Genomic DNA, 18540 nt, shown 5'->3' with positions numbered 1-18540 from the left:
AGTTCAATACGGGTAAACGGACGTAACCTTTATAAGATATTTTAATGAATTGTAATCGCCTATAAGAAGTCGGATTTCACTTTTGAGACAAACGTGGGTGACTGAAGAACGAAGTTGCGATCACCGTATTTTGATCCGTTGCATTCTTTTCAAATGTACATTTGTAAATGGTTCTGAATAACAGAGTTTAGAAAACTTCAATGGAATACGCCCATTTCATAAACTTTGTACGCAAATTCGGAACAACTTTTGGGAGTTTTACTATTTACCCAGGTTTGCACAGGCAGAATTGACAAATACAGCTGAAAAGCGATTTGTGGTGTTAAGTAACCATATCCTAAATTTTTGCGTAATTAGGTCAGAAATTGTAATATATCATCGATGTTTTCTATTTAGATATGTCAAATCCGAGTGGGGTATTTATATTTTGATTTGGTTGACGTGACTTCAAAATTGGAGGCGGCAATCTGGCGCCATGTAACGTCTTGTTTATGTCACGGTCGCGATCTTTGTCAGGAAAAGTTAGAATATAGAAGGTTTCGATTTTCCGCAAACACGATTTATTTTAGGGATTATGTACATTGTCTTTGAAAGATTATCCACGGCTGAGTGTTGTGATATTGTATACCCAAATACCGAACAGAATATAGAAATATATTGTAATTGAGAGCATGGATGCTACTTTTCGATTATGAAATCATACTGGTATCTATTATGACGAGAGTTAACTTTGGAAAAAATTTGATACATTCAACTCTTCATTTGAAATAAGTTTTGTGTATGAAATTTTGAGTCAGCACCATGTAATGGTTATTACGTGATGTATTTTGATTGAAATTGTGTATCGCTATAAAGTAAAAATGTTACACGGTCTTTTCTATGCGAATCAAATTTTATTCAAATATTTTTTTTAAAGTCCGGATATCCCGAAACATATTTCCTGTATCAGATTTGAAAATGTTTAAATCGTTCTAGATACAATTTACATTACATTTTTGTACTTATACTTTTTTAAATCATTTAATTTTAGGAGTTTCCACATTCCAAAAAATGAGATGTGATCAATTTCGCCATTTTTAATTTCGCATGATATTACGTTCACCCCCGCACAATCCCGTGATATTTTCTCTACTTGTGTGGTCTGTGGGTCGCAGTGTCGTTCGATTTTACTACGGGTACAATTTTGAGTTCACGGAAAGACGACAAAAACTAGTGTACCTCGCTCATGACAAGTGCTAGCTAGAATCTATTGGATTTAACAATTCGAATTTACAGCAGATCGCATCTCGTAAGGGAATAACTTGTACTGAATGTTTAGATCACACTTGTTCTAACGGAAATAAACGTTCTGACCCATTTCCTTAAATTTATTTTCAATATGATTTGATAACATTCTATTTATTTTCAATCGTGCATGGAAACTAATCTACCAATGTATTGTTATCTTCTTTCCTAGTCACGATGGCGCTGAAATTTCTAAAAACTACAAAAAATCTGAATATTAAAAGGAATGCGGCTGTTCTATATGTCACCCATGTATGCGTGACATGGATTAGTTTTAAAGGGGACAGGGGTCAGTTGTATTTTCCCGTAAAATTCAAATTTACTTATGTCACAAAACAAAAGCCGATTTTTAACAAAAGTAATGGATAGTGGTAATACTCAAAAAACAGTATGCTACGTTGCCTACGTAGGTTTGCTCGAATTAAGATCGCTACCTTGAAATAGATAGACTTGTTTTACACAAATTATATTTATGATACACATAATAATTTTGTTCTTAAACTTCAAATGTCAACTTGCAATGTCAAATAATTTTACATAGAAACCGTGAAATCTTCCATTTTCAAAACAATATTTTACAAGTTGACAACCATACTATTGTGTTAAAAATCATGATATAGTTTGATCCCTTACAGGTGTCATTTGTTGTTATAGCCTGTAATATTATTGCGGATAAAATGTAATATTAGTTGTTATTGTATTGGCAATATTTCTTGCGCAATGCTATTCTATTCACTTGGTCATTGTAGGAAATCCTGGTTACTTACTAAAGTATAGTACTTTGCGTCATCAGAACATTTCCGGTTAAGTTTATATGAAAAACCTAGCGTTTTCTAGCTGTATTCTCTCATTTCTATGCAAAAAGCTAAGTTGACTTGAGACCAAAAAAGAAACTTAAAACAATCAAAAATATTTTGTGTTACTTTTCACCTTGTCAAACGTTGACACGCCCGCTTGTTTCAAGTTGACATGTTATTACTGGAGACTAGACGGATTACATGCATGATTTGTGGTAGAAAAACAGCTGAAAATTTCGGAAATTTTTTGTTTTCGTTCTTTTAAAATCTGTCATGATGTTTTTATAAATTGAAGTTGTTGTAGCATGATGTATTTGGACTATTGTACGGCTAATGATCATAATCATTATATTTCCCGACACATTCTTATCAGAAAAAGTGCTTTCCGTGTGCGAATAGCATTGAATATCGCTCAGATAAAAGTCATTTTGTGACGTGGCATGGCGCGCCTTAAATCGACGCCACAACAAGACATTAACGCGCTGCCTTTGAACCAAGATGACCTTAGTGAATTCCAACTATAAAGTGATGCCGTTCACAACATAGCGACGCCGTAGAGTGCAGACCCTTGTTTTACTTTGGAACTGTGGTAGATTATGACGTCATCACCATTAAAGCTATTTCTTTGAAACACGAGTTTTCAATATCCCATGTTAGGTTGGAGGAAACATAGGATTTGATACCAAAAATGTCACATTAGAGCTCTCTAAAAGGGTTTTAAAACGACGGGCTTATTATCACGACTAGGCGAAATGACCCGTTGCGCAAAACACATTCTGTTTTAAGATGTTTCTGCCTCGCTATAAGTGGTTTCCTTGGGATTTTGAACAACAATGCCTTATGCAATTTTTACTGCTTTCATCTTTAACGAAAACTGATTGCGAACTGTTAATTCAATATGTCAGAAAACATTTTTATGGATATAAAACTTTAAAAATACGGCGAATTAAATCCGTCTTTTCTTTTATTAACAATTGTGCATTTCCTAGTGTTAAATTGTTTATGCAATATTTATAATATTCGGTATCGGTTATCTAATTTATCGCTACCATTTCTTTTTATATTTTCAATTAAAAAAAATTTTTTTTTTTTTGTTGGCAGCTGATCCAGCAGTGGAGCAAATTCCGAGTAAGTAAAAATCTTTTCTTTTTTGCCATTCCAACCAACTTCAAATCTCTCAAAACCAACTTAAGCGAATTCTAACAAAACAATTATTATTTAAACCAAAGTATTCAAACAAAGTCAAAGTACCGATCTGTACAAGGCCTGAGTAACAAATCAAATTTAGTTTAGTTTTATCTGCTGGAAATTCGATTTTCCATTCACACAGACACCCTATTCAATGTAATAAGCAAATTGCAAAGCGATCGTTTTGGCGATAATTCTGAAGATTACATTCAATTCAATTTGGTATATTTGTAGTATTAATTTCTTTTTATATCCATTAGCTAAGTAAGTTATTTTTTTTTTCAGCGAAACCACGATTTTCATTCCCTACTAAAATGAGACGATGGAATTTGGTGAAACCGGTTAACAGCTTTTTAAGATTGCGATGTAGAGCTTCAGGGTTGCCGAATCCAAATATTGAATGGTATGTGATGAATTTCAGCAAAACATCAAACTTATATTTAAACGCATAATTTCACAGCATATCTTACTTTATTTAATCTATATAGGTATAAAGACGGAAACCTTACAGATGAACCAAGTTCGAAAACGGTCAAACAAAATCGCCCAACATGGGTTTATACTATCCGGAAAGCACAACTAACCGACTCCGGGCAATACAGATGTAGAGTGTGGAACAGCGCTGGAGAAATTAACTTTACGTATAAAGTCCGGATAGTAGGTGAGTTCGAAATTTGTTTTGAAAAAATGGATAAAATTCGTGACTTTTTCTCAATTTCCATCCAATTATTTGGTAAAATCAATTCATTCAAAATTAAATGGAAGAAAATCATGATTTTAGAGCTAATCAAAACTTTTTTATGGTATTGACCGTTCTCAAACCATGCACATAATTCTCAACCTTTGAGTATTGGCAGGGCGACAGTAAAATACCGGATTCTATTTGTTAACAAATACCCTTCTCCTGTCTGTTAACCGCCGTTGTAAATCCAACACACGCGAAACTACTAATTAGGGGACGATGCAGACGTGAAAAATAAGCCGTGTGGATCACCCATGCAAACTAAGATAATACCATGGGGTGTGAGGTGGACACATAAAACATGATTTATGGGAAGCGCAGGATCTTGGCGGCTAACACGGAGTTGATTAATGATTCTGGGGAAAATTTGACATTTAGTAAATGTTGGGTGACCATCGTAAAGCTATTTTAGTCTTTCTCGTAAAGTTTAAAATTGAAAACTGCTTCAACATACCGTTGGTTTGTCTCGGTCGCAATAATATAATATAAATATACAGTATATATGAAAAATGAATTTTTGATATCTTGCTGCTTTATTTTGGTTAGGGCCTCCTTGGTATATGTTAGAAATCTTTGTGCAGATTTGTATCTATGTAAAGCGATACCAAAACAAATTGAAAGGGAGATTTTAAATCATGCAGCTCTCGTGTAATTGGAAGTGCTACATGTAAAATAGAATCTTATCCTACCATCACGTTTTCATACAAGGGTGGAATGCGGAAATGAATCCACAAATATCGTTATCAATAATCGTCCTGAAACGAAGTTGATAACGCTATATGCATAAACATTTGTCAACTGAGGTGTTTACTTGGAAAGCAGTGAGGGTGAATAACGCGTTTGATTCAGGTTCGAAAAAAAAACAGAATCGTAGAACATACCAGAAGGCAGAAAATATTTGGTAGCAGCTTAGCTTTTTCTGAAATTTTGGAAAATCATTGAAACATACATGATATCGTTTGAGTTGTATTGAATGGATTTTTTCTGTTAATAATTGATTGAATTCCCGACTCGACTATTTGATATATAGAGTTTACTGCCCTCTGGGTTGTTTGTCTTCATTGTTTGTTCGATGATGCGCGCTGGCCCTTAAACAAACACCCCGAAAACATGGATATTGACACGATACGTGAGTTTAGTGTGACTTGTGTAATGTGCGAAATATACTCTTGATAGTGATCTAGCGGCAGTTATTTCAAAAATGATAATTCGTTATTTGATTTTTTCAGATCAACTACGTGAGAGACCCACCCTCCTTGAACCCCATCCCATGGACACGACCGTACATGTCGGTGGCATGACTACAATCCAATGTCGAGTGCAGAGTCGAATGAAACCAACAGTCAAATGGATAAAACGAATGGATCAGAATTCAATAGCCGCGTATGGAGATGATTTGCCTCAAAAAATGATCACCATTGAAGGAAGACATTATTTGATATTACCAACACAAGAGGTAAGCTTAATAAGTGACAGTGTTTGGGCGATCTTCAAAATTAATGCATGTATTGATCTTATGTCTATTCCATAGTTTTTCAAACTATGTTCCGTGGAACACTGCTGTTCCGCGAGCTTCTTCAGAGCGTTCCGTGTAACAGGGATTGAAATTGAGACTGATTTGGTCGCCATGGCCATCTCGATCATACTTCGGCGACTCTGGATCTCAAATTTGTCTCCCAACTGGCGACAAACGGGCGGACAGGCCTCGTGCCCGCCTGGAAAGCATGATGTTTTTGTTAACCGTTCAATATCGTCGGTCTAATTTTTCAGTTCTCAAGTTCACAGCAAACCTTTTAATCTTACCAAAGGCTGAATTTTTTGGAAACCGTCCATTAATTTTACCTTCTAGTTTCTGGGGTGTTCTGGGGCCATAAAAAAAGATTGAGCAACGCTGGTGTATTCTATTGTCTACAGCCATCAAACCACAATCATACTCCAAGGTCATACTCATAATCACAGTCATACTTCCTGAAATACTTACATATTGAATATTTTTTCCTATTTTTAGATGTTGTCACTTCCAAATGGATCATATTTGAACAAGCTGGTTATTCGTGGTGCGACAGAGAAACACGCTGGCATGTATATCTGTCTAGCCGCTAATACAATGGGATATAACTACAAATACGCTTACCTCAACGTCACTTCAGGTACGATAGTTAGTACTGATATTGGTAGAGATTTCTTTTTGTTATTTATTGCCATACATCCTCAAAAATTCTTTATTATAACGAGTAATACTTGCTTGGTGTATTGAAACTGCAGTTAGAGTGCATTAATAATCAATATACCCAAGATTATAACACATATACACACTATAACACATATACGCTTTAACCTTAACAGGACCCGTGAATACATCATTGAGAAGTACCACACCCCCACGAACACGAATAGGAGGACAAGCTCAACCGGGTAATTCCCGGAGGGGGTCGGCAAACAAGCAAGGAAGCCTCTCACTCCCGGCAATCATAGGCGCTCCTGCGGGTATTGGTCTTGTTATGGTCGCTTTTCTTGCATGGTAAGTCAGGATTTTATTGTCTGTTCAAGTGTGGTCCATAGATAAATCGAAAGTATAAATATATTCCATAGTGGAAATGTGTTAACGTGTCCAGCGTACTTTGGCCATGTTTGACCTAAATTGGTCTGTGCTCAGCCGTTAGATAAATCGCTTTTTGCTCCAAAAATCGATTTATCTATGGCGGGCCATTCGTGATCTGATGATAAATTTCTGACTAAGCTCTAAATCGCAATCAATTCTTTATTTTTTTCAATCCATTAATTATTATGGTATTCAACATTCCAGGTTCTGTCATCGTCGGAGGGAACAGGCCCTCAAGAACGAGACCGCAAATACCGTGGTTGTGTCGGGATCGGACGACCGGTTGTCGGCTCTGGGTTCCAGCAGCGTGGAGACGAAGTCGACGCGTTCGTCCCCGGTTCCACAAGAGTGCGATCCCCACCAGATGGAGGAAAACAATAACAGGGAAAATACGTTAGGAGGCGTCCCCGAACGACAGAACAAGCATGCAGAATCTGTATACACGAGACACCATACTTCAAAATCACCACCTACCGCCGGAACACCGCTTTTGACGGTCAACGAACCAGACGATATGGACTTACAATATCACGATCTACCGACAGATGATGACACGTACGCCATGCCACTGGCTCCGCCTTGTTCGGAAGCCGCCACGTCATGCTACTCATTTTCTGAAGACAAATATCGAATGAGATTAGGGCCTCCTCCACCCCCTCCCCCATCACAACGGAGCACATCATCTGTATCGTCTTATCCAGACCCAGCACCCCCATACCCTCACCATTATCATTATATGCATCCACCTGGAAATTCAAGGAGGCATCAACATCACCACCACGCGAGACCAACTCACTACCATTATGGTTACTGAATATATCTGACAAAAAACAATCGCAGTATGCTTAAAAAACGAAATAAGAAAAGCGTTTTCTAGTCGACATTAGAGAGCATCGAGTTGTACACCTGTTTGTGGTTTCTGCCTATACCTTCACGGAACTGCTTTGGGGTGAATTCCTCTTGTTTGTGAGACTACACACTCTTTAGGAAGCGGGACAATCGGTTATTTCGAACTTATATCATGAAAGTTTCATTTTCAGCAATTTCTTTCATATTTGAACAACTAGCTGTTCGTTATATAATTTCGTTTAATTAGCCATATGTCATTCGCTAGAGAAATGGCGATTTTATTGTATGTTGCTTCTGCGTTGAGCTTGATATTATTAAATAATTTTCTTTTATTATTGTACAGCATTTCACTTTAAATCATGGGAAATTTTATCTTGAAATATTGTTTTTGGTACTTTTATTCTTATGCTTTTTTGTTTTTTCGAATCCTTCGTCTTTTTTTGTTTTGCTTTTTTTATTTCGATTTTTCTTTTATTTCGTTTTTTTGAAATATTTGTCTCGTCATCAGCTTTGTAAGAATACAATCTATTCGTTTAACTACAGTGGTTCTTAACCTTTGTGAGCCTGCCGAACCCTTACGCTATTCCGCGAACTCCTGTCGAACCCCAAATTGTTGAAGTAAGAGCGCAACCTGAACTCATTAAGGGTAAGCCGTCAAGAGTGTATCATCCACCGAAAGAACCCCTGTTTGCGCCATTGGTTGTAGCAGAATAAATTGCAACAAACAGAAATCTTCATTCATTAGATTTATTTGTGCCACTTCTGCTGCTGTTTTTCGGTGACCAACTGTGAGATACGTGGCTTCGTTTCAGAAAGTACAATCCCGATGTCATTTTCGCATTGGAGTCATGTTCAGTTGGGCAGGTATAGCCGTACTACATCAGACCAATTTGTTTTTTTCTTGAATGAAATATTTCGCGAGAATGACTCCTCAGAATTGCAAAGAGTTTTCGGAAAAAAGAAAAGGCTGGGCTGGGCATTTTCGATTACCTGATGATTTCAATATCGAATCTTGAATATTTTGGAGTCAATGGGAGACATGTAATTGTATGCGATTTTTTTTTGTATTGTAATTGGTCCTGTCAAAAAATGAATTACTGAAAACATAGAATACATCATTAGGACCAATTGCGGAGCGTTCACACACAATAACAAAACGCTTAATTATCAATAACTCACTACAAAAAAAATTGCATTGAAAAAATATGGCTACAATAAAATAAAAAATTGGATAATTCACCTCGATCATTAGCGGAGAGTAAAAAACAAGATGGCGGCGATTTGAAATTATGCTTTAGACCAATTCAGATAATTTACTATTGGAATAATCGATTCGGAGTGCCAGCCCTACTCGTTGGCGGAAAGATTTTTTTGTAATTAAAGTTGTGCCGATGGAAATGGCAACATTGGAGATTCAGAATTTGAGATACTGTATCGAAAACATTGGTGACTTAAGTAATACACATCACAGATTTCAACCTGTCCTCAGATGGGTATAAAAGCATTATTACCATATTGTTTCACAGAAACACGATATGTAAAAGCGGCTAAGCGCTACATCGTCGATGGGTGATGATATAGCTCCGCCATAAAATACCCTGTTCTATAAATTCTATCTTTCAGTGAAATTCGAACGTGCCCTAATTCCTCATTCATTTATGTGCAGTTATTATATTCAACTTGTTCGTAAAATTGATCTACTCAGGTTCAAAACCTCGAGGTTTGTAATAACAAGTCAGATAGCAACTAAAAAATGAGGTCATACCGAGGTACGTACATCCAAGCGCGCGAAGTCTCTCATTGACAGGTCTTATAAAACATTTATCTGCGCAATACTACACATAAATAGGCTATTCTATAAATGGTCTGAATATTGAAATTTGGATATCTCCCTTGTTTTATAGTTTTTTTTATATATTTAATTGGCTCAGAAATAGAAATACTTCATAATACACAACGAGTTCACAGGACCTTTGTCGAACCCCTAGTACAGCTCCTGCGAACCCCAAGGGTTCGATCGAACCCAGGTTGAAAAGCACTGGTTTAACACATGGTGAGAAGGAAATGAAACAATAGGTTACGTCATTACAGACCCAATTTGGACATATTATAAATAGTGCAATAATATCTTCCCAATTGTTGTTGTAGCTATGGCAAAAGTTTGATGTTTCATGAGAATAATTCAAATCATTTCCAGTTCCGGCAATAAATTCCAGGACTGATGATTTTCAAGTTATGTGCATTCTGAATTTTGATATATCTATGGTCCTGACATAAATTTCTCTTGATGGGTACGGGTAAAATAACACACCCACGCTTTCATTTATACAAAATTCAATTTGTTATCTGTCTAACGCGAAATCTCACCCGAAGTATCTTTCTCTGTCGTATAATGTCATTCACAGCAACATATTTTCTATTACAAAAATGAAGTGCGGATTATGGACTTTGTTGTCAATAATTTTACGGATTAACTTCGATATAATTAGCATAAAAATGAGGTAATTCGCTTCCCAAATCCGAGTGTAATTTATTGATGAACCGTACTTTACAAGCGTGAATTATCTCAGGTTCGACGGACAATACAGTAGTAATAATCAATAACGAGCAGATGGTGAAACGTGAGTCAAACTCAAATGCATGTATTCCCCGGTGCATTTTTCAATATACATGTCTGAAAATAAGGCAAGGACAAATTAAAGAATTTCGCTCTGTGGCAATATGGTTGTTGATAGGAAAACAACATCAGTAATGAATGTATTGCATACAGTCTGTTCAATGAGGCAAGAAAAACTGATTAGTCTGGTGCGACGGGGATGAATATCTGACTTGTTCTCTATATTTTTATATACGGAAAGAATTGTTTACGTTAGATATGTTAGTGCTACGGAATACCGTAACTATGTTCAGAAATGAGGACGAAATATCTCCCAGAATATTATTCATCCGTAGTGTATCACTGTAGTATGCATTAACAAACAACTTAAGCACTTCATTCAAATTCAAGGCAAAACTAAATCGAATGTTACAATTTAAGAAAAATGTTGGTTAAATCATTTAGAGATACAGATACTCTTAATTATGACAACTGCGCTAAAATACTCACCAATAAATTCCTACAATCTCACTAATAATAGAAAATACTTTATCATATACCCGAAACTTGAATTTGTAAAGCCACGCTTTCTAATTTCAAAACTCAAACATAAATATATCAACTTTTCTCAAATATCTCACATCTCGACCACGCCGACAAACGAAGAAACATATATATATATATCGTCAATTATATCTAATATGGTATCTGCTACGCCTAATGTTTACTGTCATATTTGATTACGTGGAATTCCCCAGGTTTTTTTAATGTAATTAGAAACGAAAAACGAGTCACTTTTAAATTTTATTGATTTAAACTTGCACAGACCATCAGCATAAGTAAACGGCGCTGTGAACGAGAAACCCATGACGAAAGTTAAAAGCGATACTGTCTATTCAATACAAAACATGGAAAAGTGGCTGAACTTGAGGACTTGAATTCAGTTAAGATTCAGGTTTTTTCACATAGCTATTGATTAAATTTAAGACGATCGCAAAACTAAAGTGATTCGGTTCCAAATTTCAGTCACAGCGTTATGAAACGGCCGACCACTCTTGCCATGAATATTTGATAAGCGCGAAATCGCAGTTCGTCTCATTGGCAGGGAAAGGAAGAGAGGCTTGCCCGCCTGCGCTGTCGAGAGAGGAGACTTCGATGCTCTGCTTATGTTTGAGATACGGAGAACAGATGACGCAGACAAAAGCCTAATCGATCGCGTTGCAGTCAAGGAATTTTCACTATTGATTGGATTTCTGTTTTCTTCGCCATTGTCTGCTTCTCTTCATCATTTGGTTAATTTTAAACTAAGAAAGCTTTTGGTGTTTATGTAGCTGATAAAAACATTGCAGTCTACTTTGATTCGTGTTAGATAAGCGATTTGAAGGAAACTGAAAGTTTGAGAAGTACATTACAACGAATCTTCATCGCAGTTTATGTAGTTTTGTACTCGTATTGAAATCGTAGGTACTTGGTAACTGATTTTTGAGTTTGAAAAATAATCTTTTTTATAATGCTATCAAGGAGGAACAAAACCGTCGACTTTAGTTTTGCACAGCTTGAAGTGAGATTGTCAACATATGCATTCTTGGATATAAAAATGATATAGTTTTATTAAATACATTATGTCTATCGCATCACTATATAACCAATACCATTTATATATTATGTTTATTTTAAATATTTATTAACAAAATCTTAAAATAATTGAGGCAGAAAACCAAACCCTGATTCTTTATAAGTTTATATAATAAACTCTGACAATTGTGATCTTAGTAACTCGACCGTTACAAAGCTTGTAATATTGTGATAGTGATTTTTATTTTATCTACTAACAGTATATTATGAATCAGACAAAATGGCTTTCGGAGTTTATATATGATGTTGAATCAACACCTTTATTATGGAGTTTTGACGATCCAGAACAAGATGCACCATTACGATCTCAGTCCTCTCCCATATTGACGGAATTAACTGGCAGCAGACTGTATAGTATCACAAACATGACAGAATTCCAATGGCAGAATGGGGGTGCATCTGAAAATAAAACAGCAAGAAGTCAGAGTTTTCCTGATCCATCTTTAAAATTGAGAGGCACGAAACAGACTAGTTTGGCAGTAAGAAAACGCGCAAATGCAGAATATCTAGAATTTTCAAAAACTCCCGTGGAGATGTTGGAGTTAAAAAATTTGAATGAAAAAGGTAATAACTTTGAAAACCATCTTCGAAACGAGAAAAAAGACGCAATGGAAGAATTAGATGTTCCTGTATTTATGGATGGCGCAAACTTGCCAACGTATATTGAAGTCAAGCAGCGTGAAAGCGAACAAAGACGACTGCTCTCTTTGGTGAGGCCATTTCCATCATATTTAGCCATTAGTTCGCCGGAAGACACTGAAATAACGGAGTATCTGAGCGATGATAATGAGGATTTATGCAAAGAAGATATCGGCGTAGGCATCATTCAAGATGGCGAGATAATTACAATGGACGTGAATGACAAGTATTTTGAACAACACAGCAACAGATCCTCTGACAATGAAACTCCAAATAATGTAGAGTACATATCAGGAGGGGTAAGTAATCCAATTAACTAGAGAGAAAACTCATGTCTGAGACGAATGCGTCAAATACAGAATATAATTTGCGTATATATGTTATACATTCCATCACTTTTCACGTGTATTATCAAAGCTATTTGAACAGCGATACTTTTTAGCTCGTTGAATAACTCGTTGTGGGAAAATCGATTTTATCCATTTGCCAATTTTTGCATGATTTCATCTTTATCTCTCGAAAATATTGAAATCAAAAATTTAATATCTCTAAAGACTCTGCGATATCTGTTGACAAGCAGAACTCTTGCTTGGTCACACATTGTTCGATACCTGAAGTAAACCATGCAACAAATATTATTATTTTTAAAAAGTATATTAGTAGAGCATGTTAGTATTTTCATAATTGATATGCTAAAAGATCAGCTATTTTCAGTTACAGTATATGCTTTTGTTTTCAACTCAAAATTTCCTTTTTAGATTTGGTACTCAGACGAGGAAGAAGAGAAGGCTATAGAAAAAGAGGTCAAAAGTATTTGTGCTTATGAAAATCCAGCATTCGTACCGGATGCATCGGATGATGAACAAAGCGCGGTAGTAGAAGCCATTTCTTATCAGAACTCAATTCATAAAAAACTTGGTTCAGAAGATGACTTCAACACTAATGATAGAAAACCGAGACTGCGGAACAAAACATTTTCCCGAGAGATTGACAGTGATAGTGCAATCTCACTTGATGACCATAGTGTTGATGAAAATGTCAAAACTACTCAGCATGATGGAGATAACCTTTTACATTCTCTCAAAAGTGCGTCTCGTTTAGAAGATATTGGTGAAGCTTGCGAGTTTGAAAGACTAAAAGAGTCCATTTCAGTCGATTCCTTTAGCGTACATTCGACGCCATCGTCTACAAAGTTAGCTGATATAGTTTCTTTCGATGATATTGCTTCTTTAATAGAGAAATGTAAACCCGGGGGATATCTTTCATATGAAGAAGACAGGACTAGTAGCAGCTCTGAGTTCGAAATTATCTCCCAAACATCTACCTGTTCTCAGATTTTGTCGCCAGAGTCACCTCAACCGGATACCGCTTCATCACCAGTCAGTGACGTAAGCGTGGAAGCGGATTTGGTTTGGGATGCCTATATTCCTCCACTGACTTTGAGATGGTCCGATGTGATGATCAAACAAATATTTGACGTCGTAGAAAAGGATAACGAAGAGTACGTAACTCACATCCGCCAGATGGCTCGTAGTCGCGAAATAAGGCCTCTGAACATATTGCAGCGTCTGTGCTGGTAAATTAATATATTTTATGTGTAAGTCGCAGTCGTCTATTATTTTCAAAATTCTCACGTGATTCATAGACAAATAATTGGACTTTTTGAAGTCACATGGAGTGGGTAGGCAGGCTCAAATGTTCACTGAATTGTTAAAATTGGAAAATTGAATACGAGGGCTTGAACTTTTGAAAATTGTTCAAAAAATATTCTATTCGGGTTCCGTGTTGAGGTTTTGGTACGACGCGAATGAATAGTAATTAATTTACATTGTGTCGCTTTATGTATTAGCATACATTTAAAAAATAACCCCGAATCATTAAATTTCAGGTTTGATGAAGATTCTGGATCTGTTCAAAGTCTGGTTGGTGTCTTTGAATACAACATATAGGTACATGATGCTAGTATTCAAATTTCAACGAAAAATGAAGTTTCAAGATTGACGTCATTCTAATGTGAGAGGAAGCGTGAATACGTGATATCGAATTGTTCGATGCACATGGACGTCGAATCTATGATAATATCTTTGTCTATGTGTTGCAGATACCTATTACTGTTTGCATGTTGACCTTTGGCAGCCTTTGTTTTTATTAGGTTTCTTACTTTTCTCTCATTTCAGAATTTTTCTGCTAAATAAACTCCGATGGACACTAAAATTCCATGTTATGTTTCAACGTCTGCATAATATGAAACTCAATGAAACTTAAACCGTTGGAAGTGAAATTAAGTGAACTTATCATACAATTTTTGTGAAGATTCATCGATGTAGTGTAACTTTTTGTACGCCAATTTTTTTCTGTAAAGAATTTTGTATATAAAATACAGTAAAATCCAATAAAAGTTGTCTTGTATCTCTACCTAACTTTGGAATTTACTTGTTTCGTGGCTTAAATTTGGTGAAAATATAGTGACGCACATATCCTGGTCTGGTCATGTCATCCCTCCACCGGTCTGTTTTAAACAGATCTATGTGCTCCGACAATGAAATTTTTGTTTTTTGTATTCACGCTTTTTCGAGCAAGTCCTCAAAGTCAATTAAACATTTTAATCAAATTTAGGACTAATTTTTAGTGTCGCATGATTGCGATATATAAAGTTTCAAAACAAAGGAGTTAGAATAGTTTCGAGTATAATCCAAAGTTTCATGGCGAGATCGTGACAAAGCTACGCCCTCACCCTCATTGTTAATTGTTATCAATCGGTTATAGATTCTATTTTTTTTATTTATATGTATACCAGAACAGTAATAAATAATATTATTTTATTGGGCTATTAGTAAACAAAGATTTACTCACGATATAAAAAGAAAGTGTATGATAAATAGCGAATACCGGTGAATATAACTATCAAGGTGGGCACAATGCAACGGTAATCTACCACATATACTAATTTGTTACACAAAAAATATGCGTACCTACATGTATTTCGTTATATATATAATTTGGGGTCAGTACAGGGTAATTTTTTATAAACATATTCTTAATTTGTCTGGTCCTAAGACCCACGATATTTTATTTTCCTTGGCATACAGTCAATGAAACCGCGCGTTATTGAGTTTGATTAGTTACGTATGCAATACAAAGATGTTATAAAACAATTTCCAATAGATCAAGTCGTCTAAATGCGACAAATGGTTAATTTATAATTAATTGTAGTAATTATAATCCTAGAACTCCTGTGTTCTGAAGAACTAATGGGCAATCAATACACACTTGACTCGCATTTTTTTTTTGACAGACAATCTGTCAGTGGATCGTGCATTTGTCAACCCAAAAAACAAGTGCACATTCAACAAAATACAAGACATCATGTAAAATATCACGAATATCATAAAAAAGTCATATCTAACTTCAATTGTGTGACAATATACTAATAACGTAATTTCTATTACGGAGTCGCGAGGAACCTTCAGATATCTTCAAGCAGCGATACCTACGACAGTACACTACAGCGTAAAAATACATTTGCCTTACTTGATGTTTGACGCATTCTTGATTATTGCTTTGCTTATACATCATATGGTATCAATGATTCTGATCAATATCAAAATATATTGACACTTTCTGTCGCGAATCACGATGTCGTGGGCACGACCTGTCTTTTTAATTGGTTTCTTATTATTAATTAGGTCAAAATAAGATTTAGATTACATGCACTCCGTAATCTGTTTAAACAGCTAATGCAAATTTAAGGGACTGTTACGCACCTTAAAACTCAAGGTTGTCGAGTTATATAATTAACGTAAAACATCTTGTACGGTAATATATCTGAAGCAGAGCCAGTCATTTGTTGGTTAAAAAGGTTTAGAAGTGCCAATTTATGTTTTGCCACATTTACGTTATGTTAGTCTCAGTTTAGGTCTACTACATTCCGTGATAATACAGGTGAGAGCTTTTATAAAATTAATGAGTTGGAATACCAAATCTGTTGTGTTTACTATATCGAATTAAAAAATGGAAGCTTCAATTTAAAAAAATACCTAATCCAAATGTTTCTTTCTCAATAATGCTCACCGCGATATTCTGTTCATTCATTCTGATTTTTGACTCATTAACATTGTGTGTGAAATGATGGTGCGATATACCTGACAAAGTGTTCAGAAATGATCCGAAAAATAAGCGAGTAGATTTTGTTAAAATTTATAACATAGGTTGTACCTCGCATGGATCAATCATATGAATATGTGCCAATTATAGAGCTGGGAATTTCAGGAGAATCACTTTATCCGTTAACCGGACAAAATTAACCGGTTAACTGGTTAACCGCAGCGTGACATTTGACGTAATAATATACAATTTTAGCTTGTTACGTCACAATGGTTACAAAGCAATTTTGCGTGATCTTATCCCGGTATCGCTCAAAATTATTCACGAATGGAGATAGTTTCATGATCGCTCTGCTGCAAGAGATATACAGCGTGCTTAAGACATATGAAAATATTTTACTAAAATCCGAATCCGTTATTAAATGTCATTAATGTGACAAATTTTCAGTGTTCGACGTGCAAATTCTACTCTGAGATATCATGAAAAAAAAACAGCATCAACTGCGTACTTGTTGGATGACATTGAATATACGATTTTGCAATAAAATCGTGAACAATATATTTCGACCGAAAACTGATTCTGAATTTATCATTGTCAAATTTTTATAATTAGCAATATAGACAATTATTTTTCACATTTATTGGGTCCTTACAAATACAGTTAGTGATATTCTTTTGAATTAAACGCCACAGGAGATAAATTTGCGATGACATAATCATTTTGGAAAAAATTGTACATTATAAAGTTGATTTGTACCTGAGATGTCAGTTAACGGTTGAAATTAATCGTAACCGTTAACCATCTAAAATCGGTTAATCGGTTAACCCTTCCCAACCCAAGGGTGTAGGCGAGCTAGAAGGGATCCGGTCATGGCGAAGTGGCGTGATAATGTATCAATTTTACATTCTTTCGTAACAAAAACATTCTCAATTTTGTAAATCGTTATAGGAAAACATTTGTCATAAAAACAGTAACAAATGACAATTCGTATCCAATCGATACCCCAAATTCCGTGCTGGTCATATTAGATATTCCTTTTGAATGTACTTCATCATATTCGGAGCAATCACGTGAGCAACGATCAAATTGTAATAGCCATACTTCATACAGACTATAAATGACATCATGTTGTTCATTTATTCGTATATTTATTCGAAGTATTGCAATATATACAGAACGAGTGGAACATTTTATTGTTGATTCCGCATAACTTACTCCATTTCCTGCAATCTGTGCGAATCGCAAGACTTGCCCTGAGTTGGCCTCGACTAATCACCGCTTGATCCAGAGACAAAGCAGCCCTTTGCACTGAGGCCAGTGTTTTCGTGGACCGGATCTCAGAAAATTACAAATCTTTTGCAATGAAATTTATTAGCAATCAGAACCTTGAACTTGTTTTACGGAAATGAGCGGCTCACAACTTGAAATTATAGAACTTAATGAAAACCGAATTGTGCTCTGATTTCTAAAGTCTAATTCTTAGCATAACCTTTTATTTATTTTGCTAATCTAACCCAACTTTATAATGGCAGCCAATTGAATCGTGCATCGTGTTGTCGCATTGTTGACCTTATTATTTCGTGTGAACTTGCATTATTTCATCACTGAAGGATTTTAAATTTTGCATTCTTCTTCCATATAAGTCCAGCAGAAATTGCGTCAAGCGTTGTCTACAGCAGGGGTCGGCAAGCTAGGGATGTAAGTTTCAGAATTTCGAATCGAATCGATTCGAATCAAATCTGATTCGAATCGATTCGAAGCAATTTTCAAAAAAGAGCCGTGATTCTGATTAAAAAAAAATCAATTGAAACAATGCATTCTCCGCGTCGTAAGACTAACGTCACGTTGGCCAGCGAATAAAATCGATTAATTGTTAAAATTGCGCCTTATCGACTATTTATCTATGTCGCCGGGACAAGTTTAGACCAAAGTGACTGGTTTAGACATGTTTATTGTGGCTGCGAGCGAGCTCCGCACGTTTATTTTAGTCGCTTCGTGCATTTGTAATGCCATCGTATGTTTCAAACGTGTATTTCATAAACTGATAGATGCAAAACATCAATAAGAAGTCGAAACCCGGTATCAGAAAACAGGGTAGGCGGCC

At 35.7% G+C, this 18540-nt stretch overlaps 2 protein-coding genes across 5 annotated transcripts in view; both read left to right on the top strand.

Annotated features, from left to right (window-relative positions):
- The window catches only part of LOC120339291 (fibroblast growth factor receptor-like 1), a 37988-nt gene extending 29780 nt beyond the window's left edge, over window positions 1-8208 (top strand). The window contains exons 5-11 of one of the 2 annotated variants that reach the window (XM_039407381.2): window positions 3183-3209; window positions 3555-3672; window positions 3758-3930; window positions 5241-5467; window positions 6020-6161; window positions 6358-6532; window positions 6818-8208. In XM_039407381.2, coding sequence (XP_039263315.2) covers window positions 3183-3209; window positions 3555-3672; window positions 3758-3930; window positions 5241-5467; window positions 6020-6161; window positions 6358-6532; window positions 6818-7427 — 1472 coding nt within the window. In that variant the 3' untranslated portion in view covers window positions 7428-8208. The remainder of the gene's footprint in view (window positions 1-3182; window positions 3210-3554; window positions 3673-3757; window positions 3931-5240; window positions 5468-6019; window positions 6162-6357; window positions 6533-6817) is intronic. The other variant, XM_078115951.1, reaches the window with a different exon arrangement.
- A 2664-nt stretch (window positions 8209-10872) lies between these two features.
- Window positions 10873-15521, top strand: LOC120339062 (uncharacterized). Of its 3 annotated transcripts, XM_039407109.2 has the most exons (4): window positions 10874-11493; window positions 11894-12631; window positions 13091-13908; window positions 14221-15493. In XM_039407109.2, the coding sequence occupies exons 2-4, from the start codon at window positions 11900-11902 to the stop codon at window positions 14279-14281; spliced, it is 1611 nt and encodes a 536-aa protein (XP_039263043.2). In that variant the 5' UTR covers window positions 10874-11493; window positions 11894-11899; the 3' UTR covers window positions 14282-15493. The 3 variants fall into 3 exon arrangements, with proteins under 3 accessions (XP_039263044.2, XP_039263043.2, XP_039263040.2); XM_039407110.2 differs by having other exon boundaries at window positions 10873-12631; window positions 13091-13929; window positions 14221-15521; XM_039407106.2 differs by having other exon boundaries at window positions 10874-12631.
- The last annotated feature ends 3019 nt before the right edge of the window (window positions 15522-18540 follow it).

The sequence above is a fragment of the Styela clava genome, chromosome 9, assembly GCF_964204865.1.
Source record: "Styela clava chromosome 9, kaStyClav1.hap1.2, whole genome shotgun sequence".
Lineage (NCBI taxonomy): Eukaryota > Metazoa > Chordata > Ascidiacea > Stolidobranchia > Styelidae > Styela > Styela clava.
The sequence above is the reverse complement of the archived record's forward strand: the minus strand, read 5'-3'. Positions and strand labels throughout refer to the sequence as shown.

Coding starts and splice junctions, on each gene's coding strand:
- LOC120339062 (XM_039407109.2), top strand. CDS start 11,900: ATGAATCAGACAAAATGGCTTTCGGAGTTTATATATGATGTTGAATCA. Junction 12,632..13,090: donor TAGAGTACATATCAGGAGGG/GTAAGTAATCCA, acceptor TTTCCTTTTTAG/ATTTGGTACTCAGACGAGGA. Junction 13,909..14,220: donor ATATTGCAGCGTCTGTGCTG/GTAAATTAATAT, acceptor ATTAAATTTCAG/GTTTGATGAAGATTCTGGAT.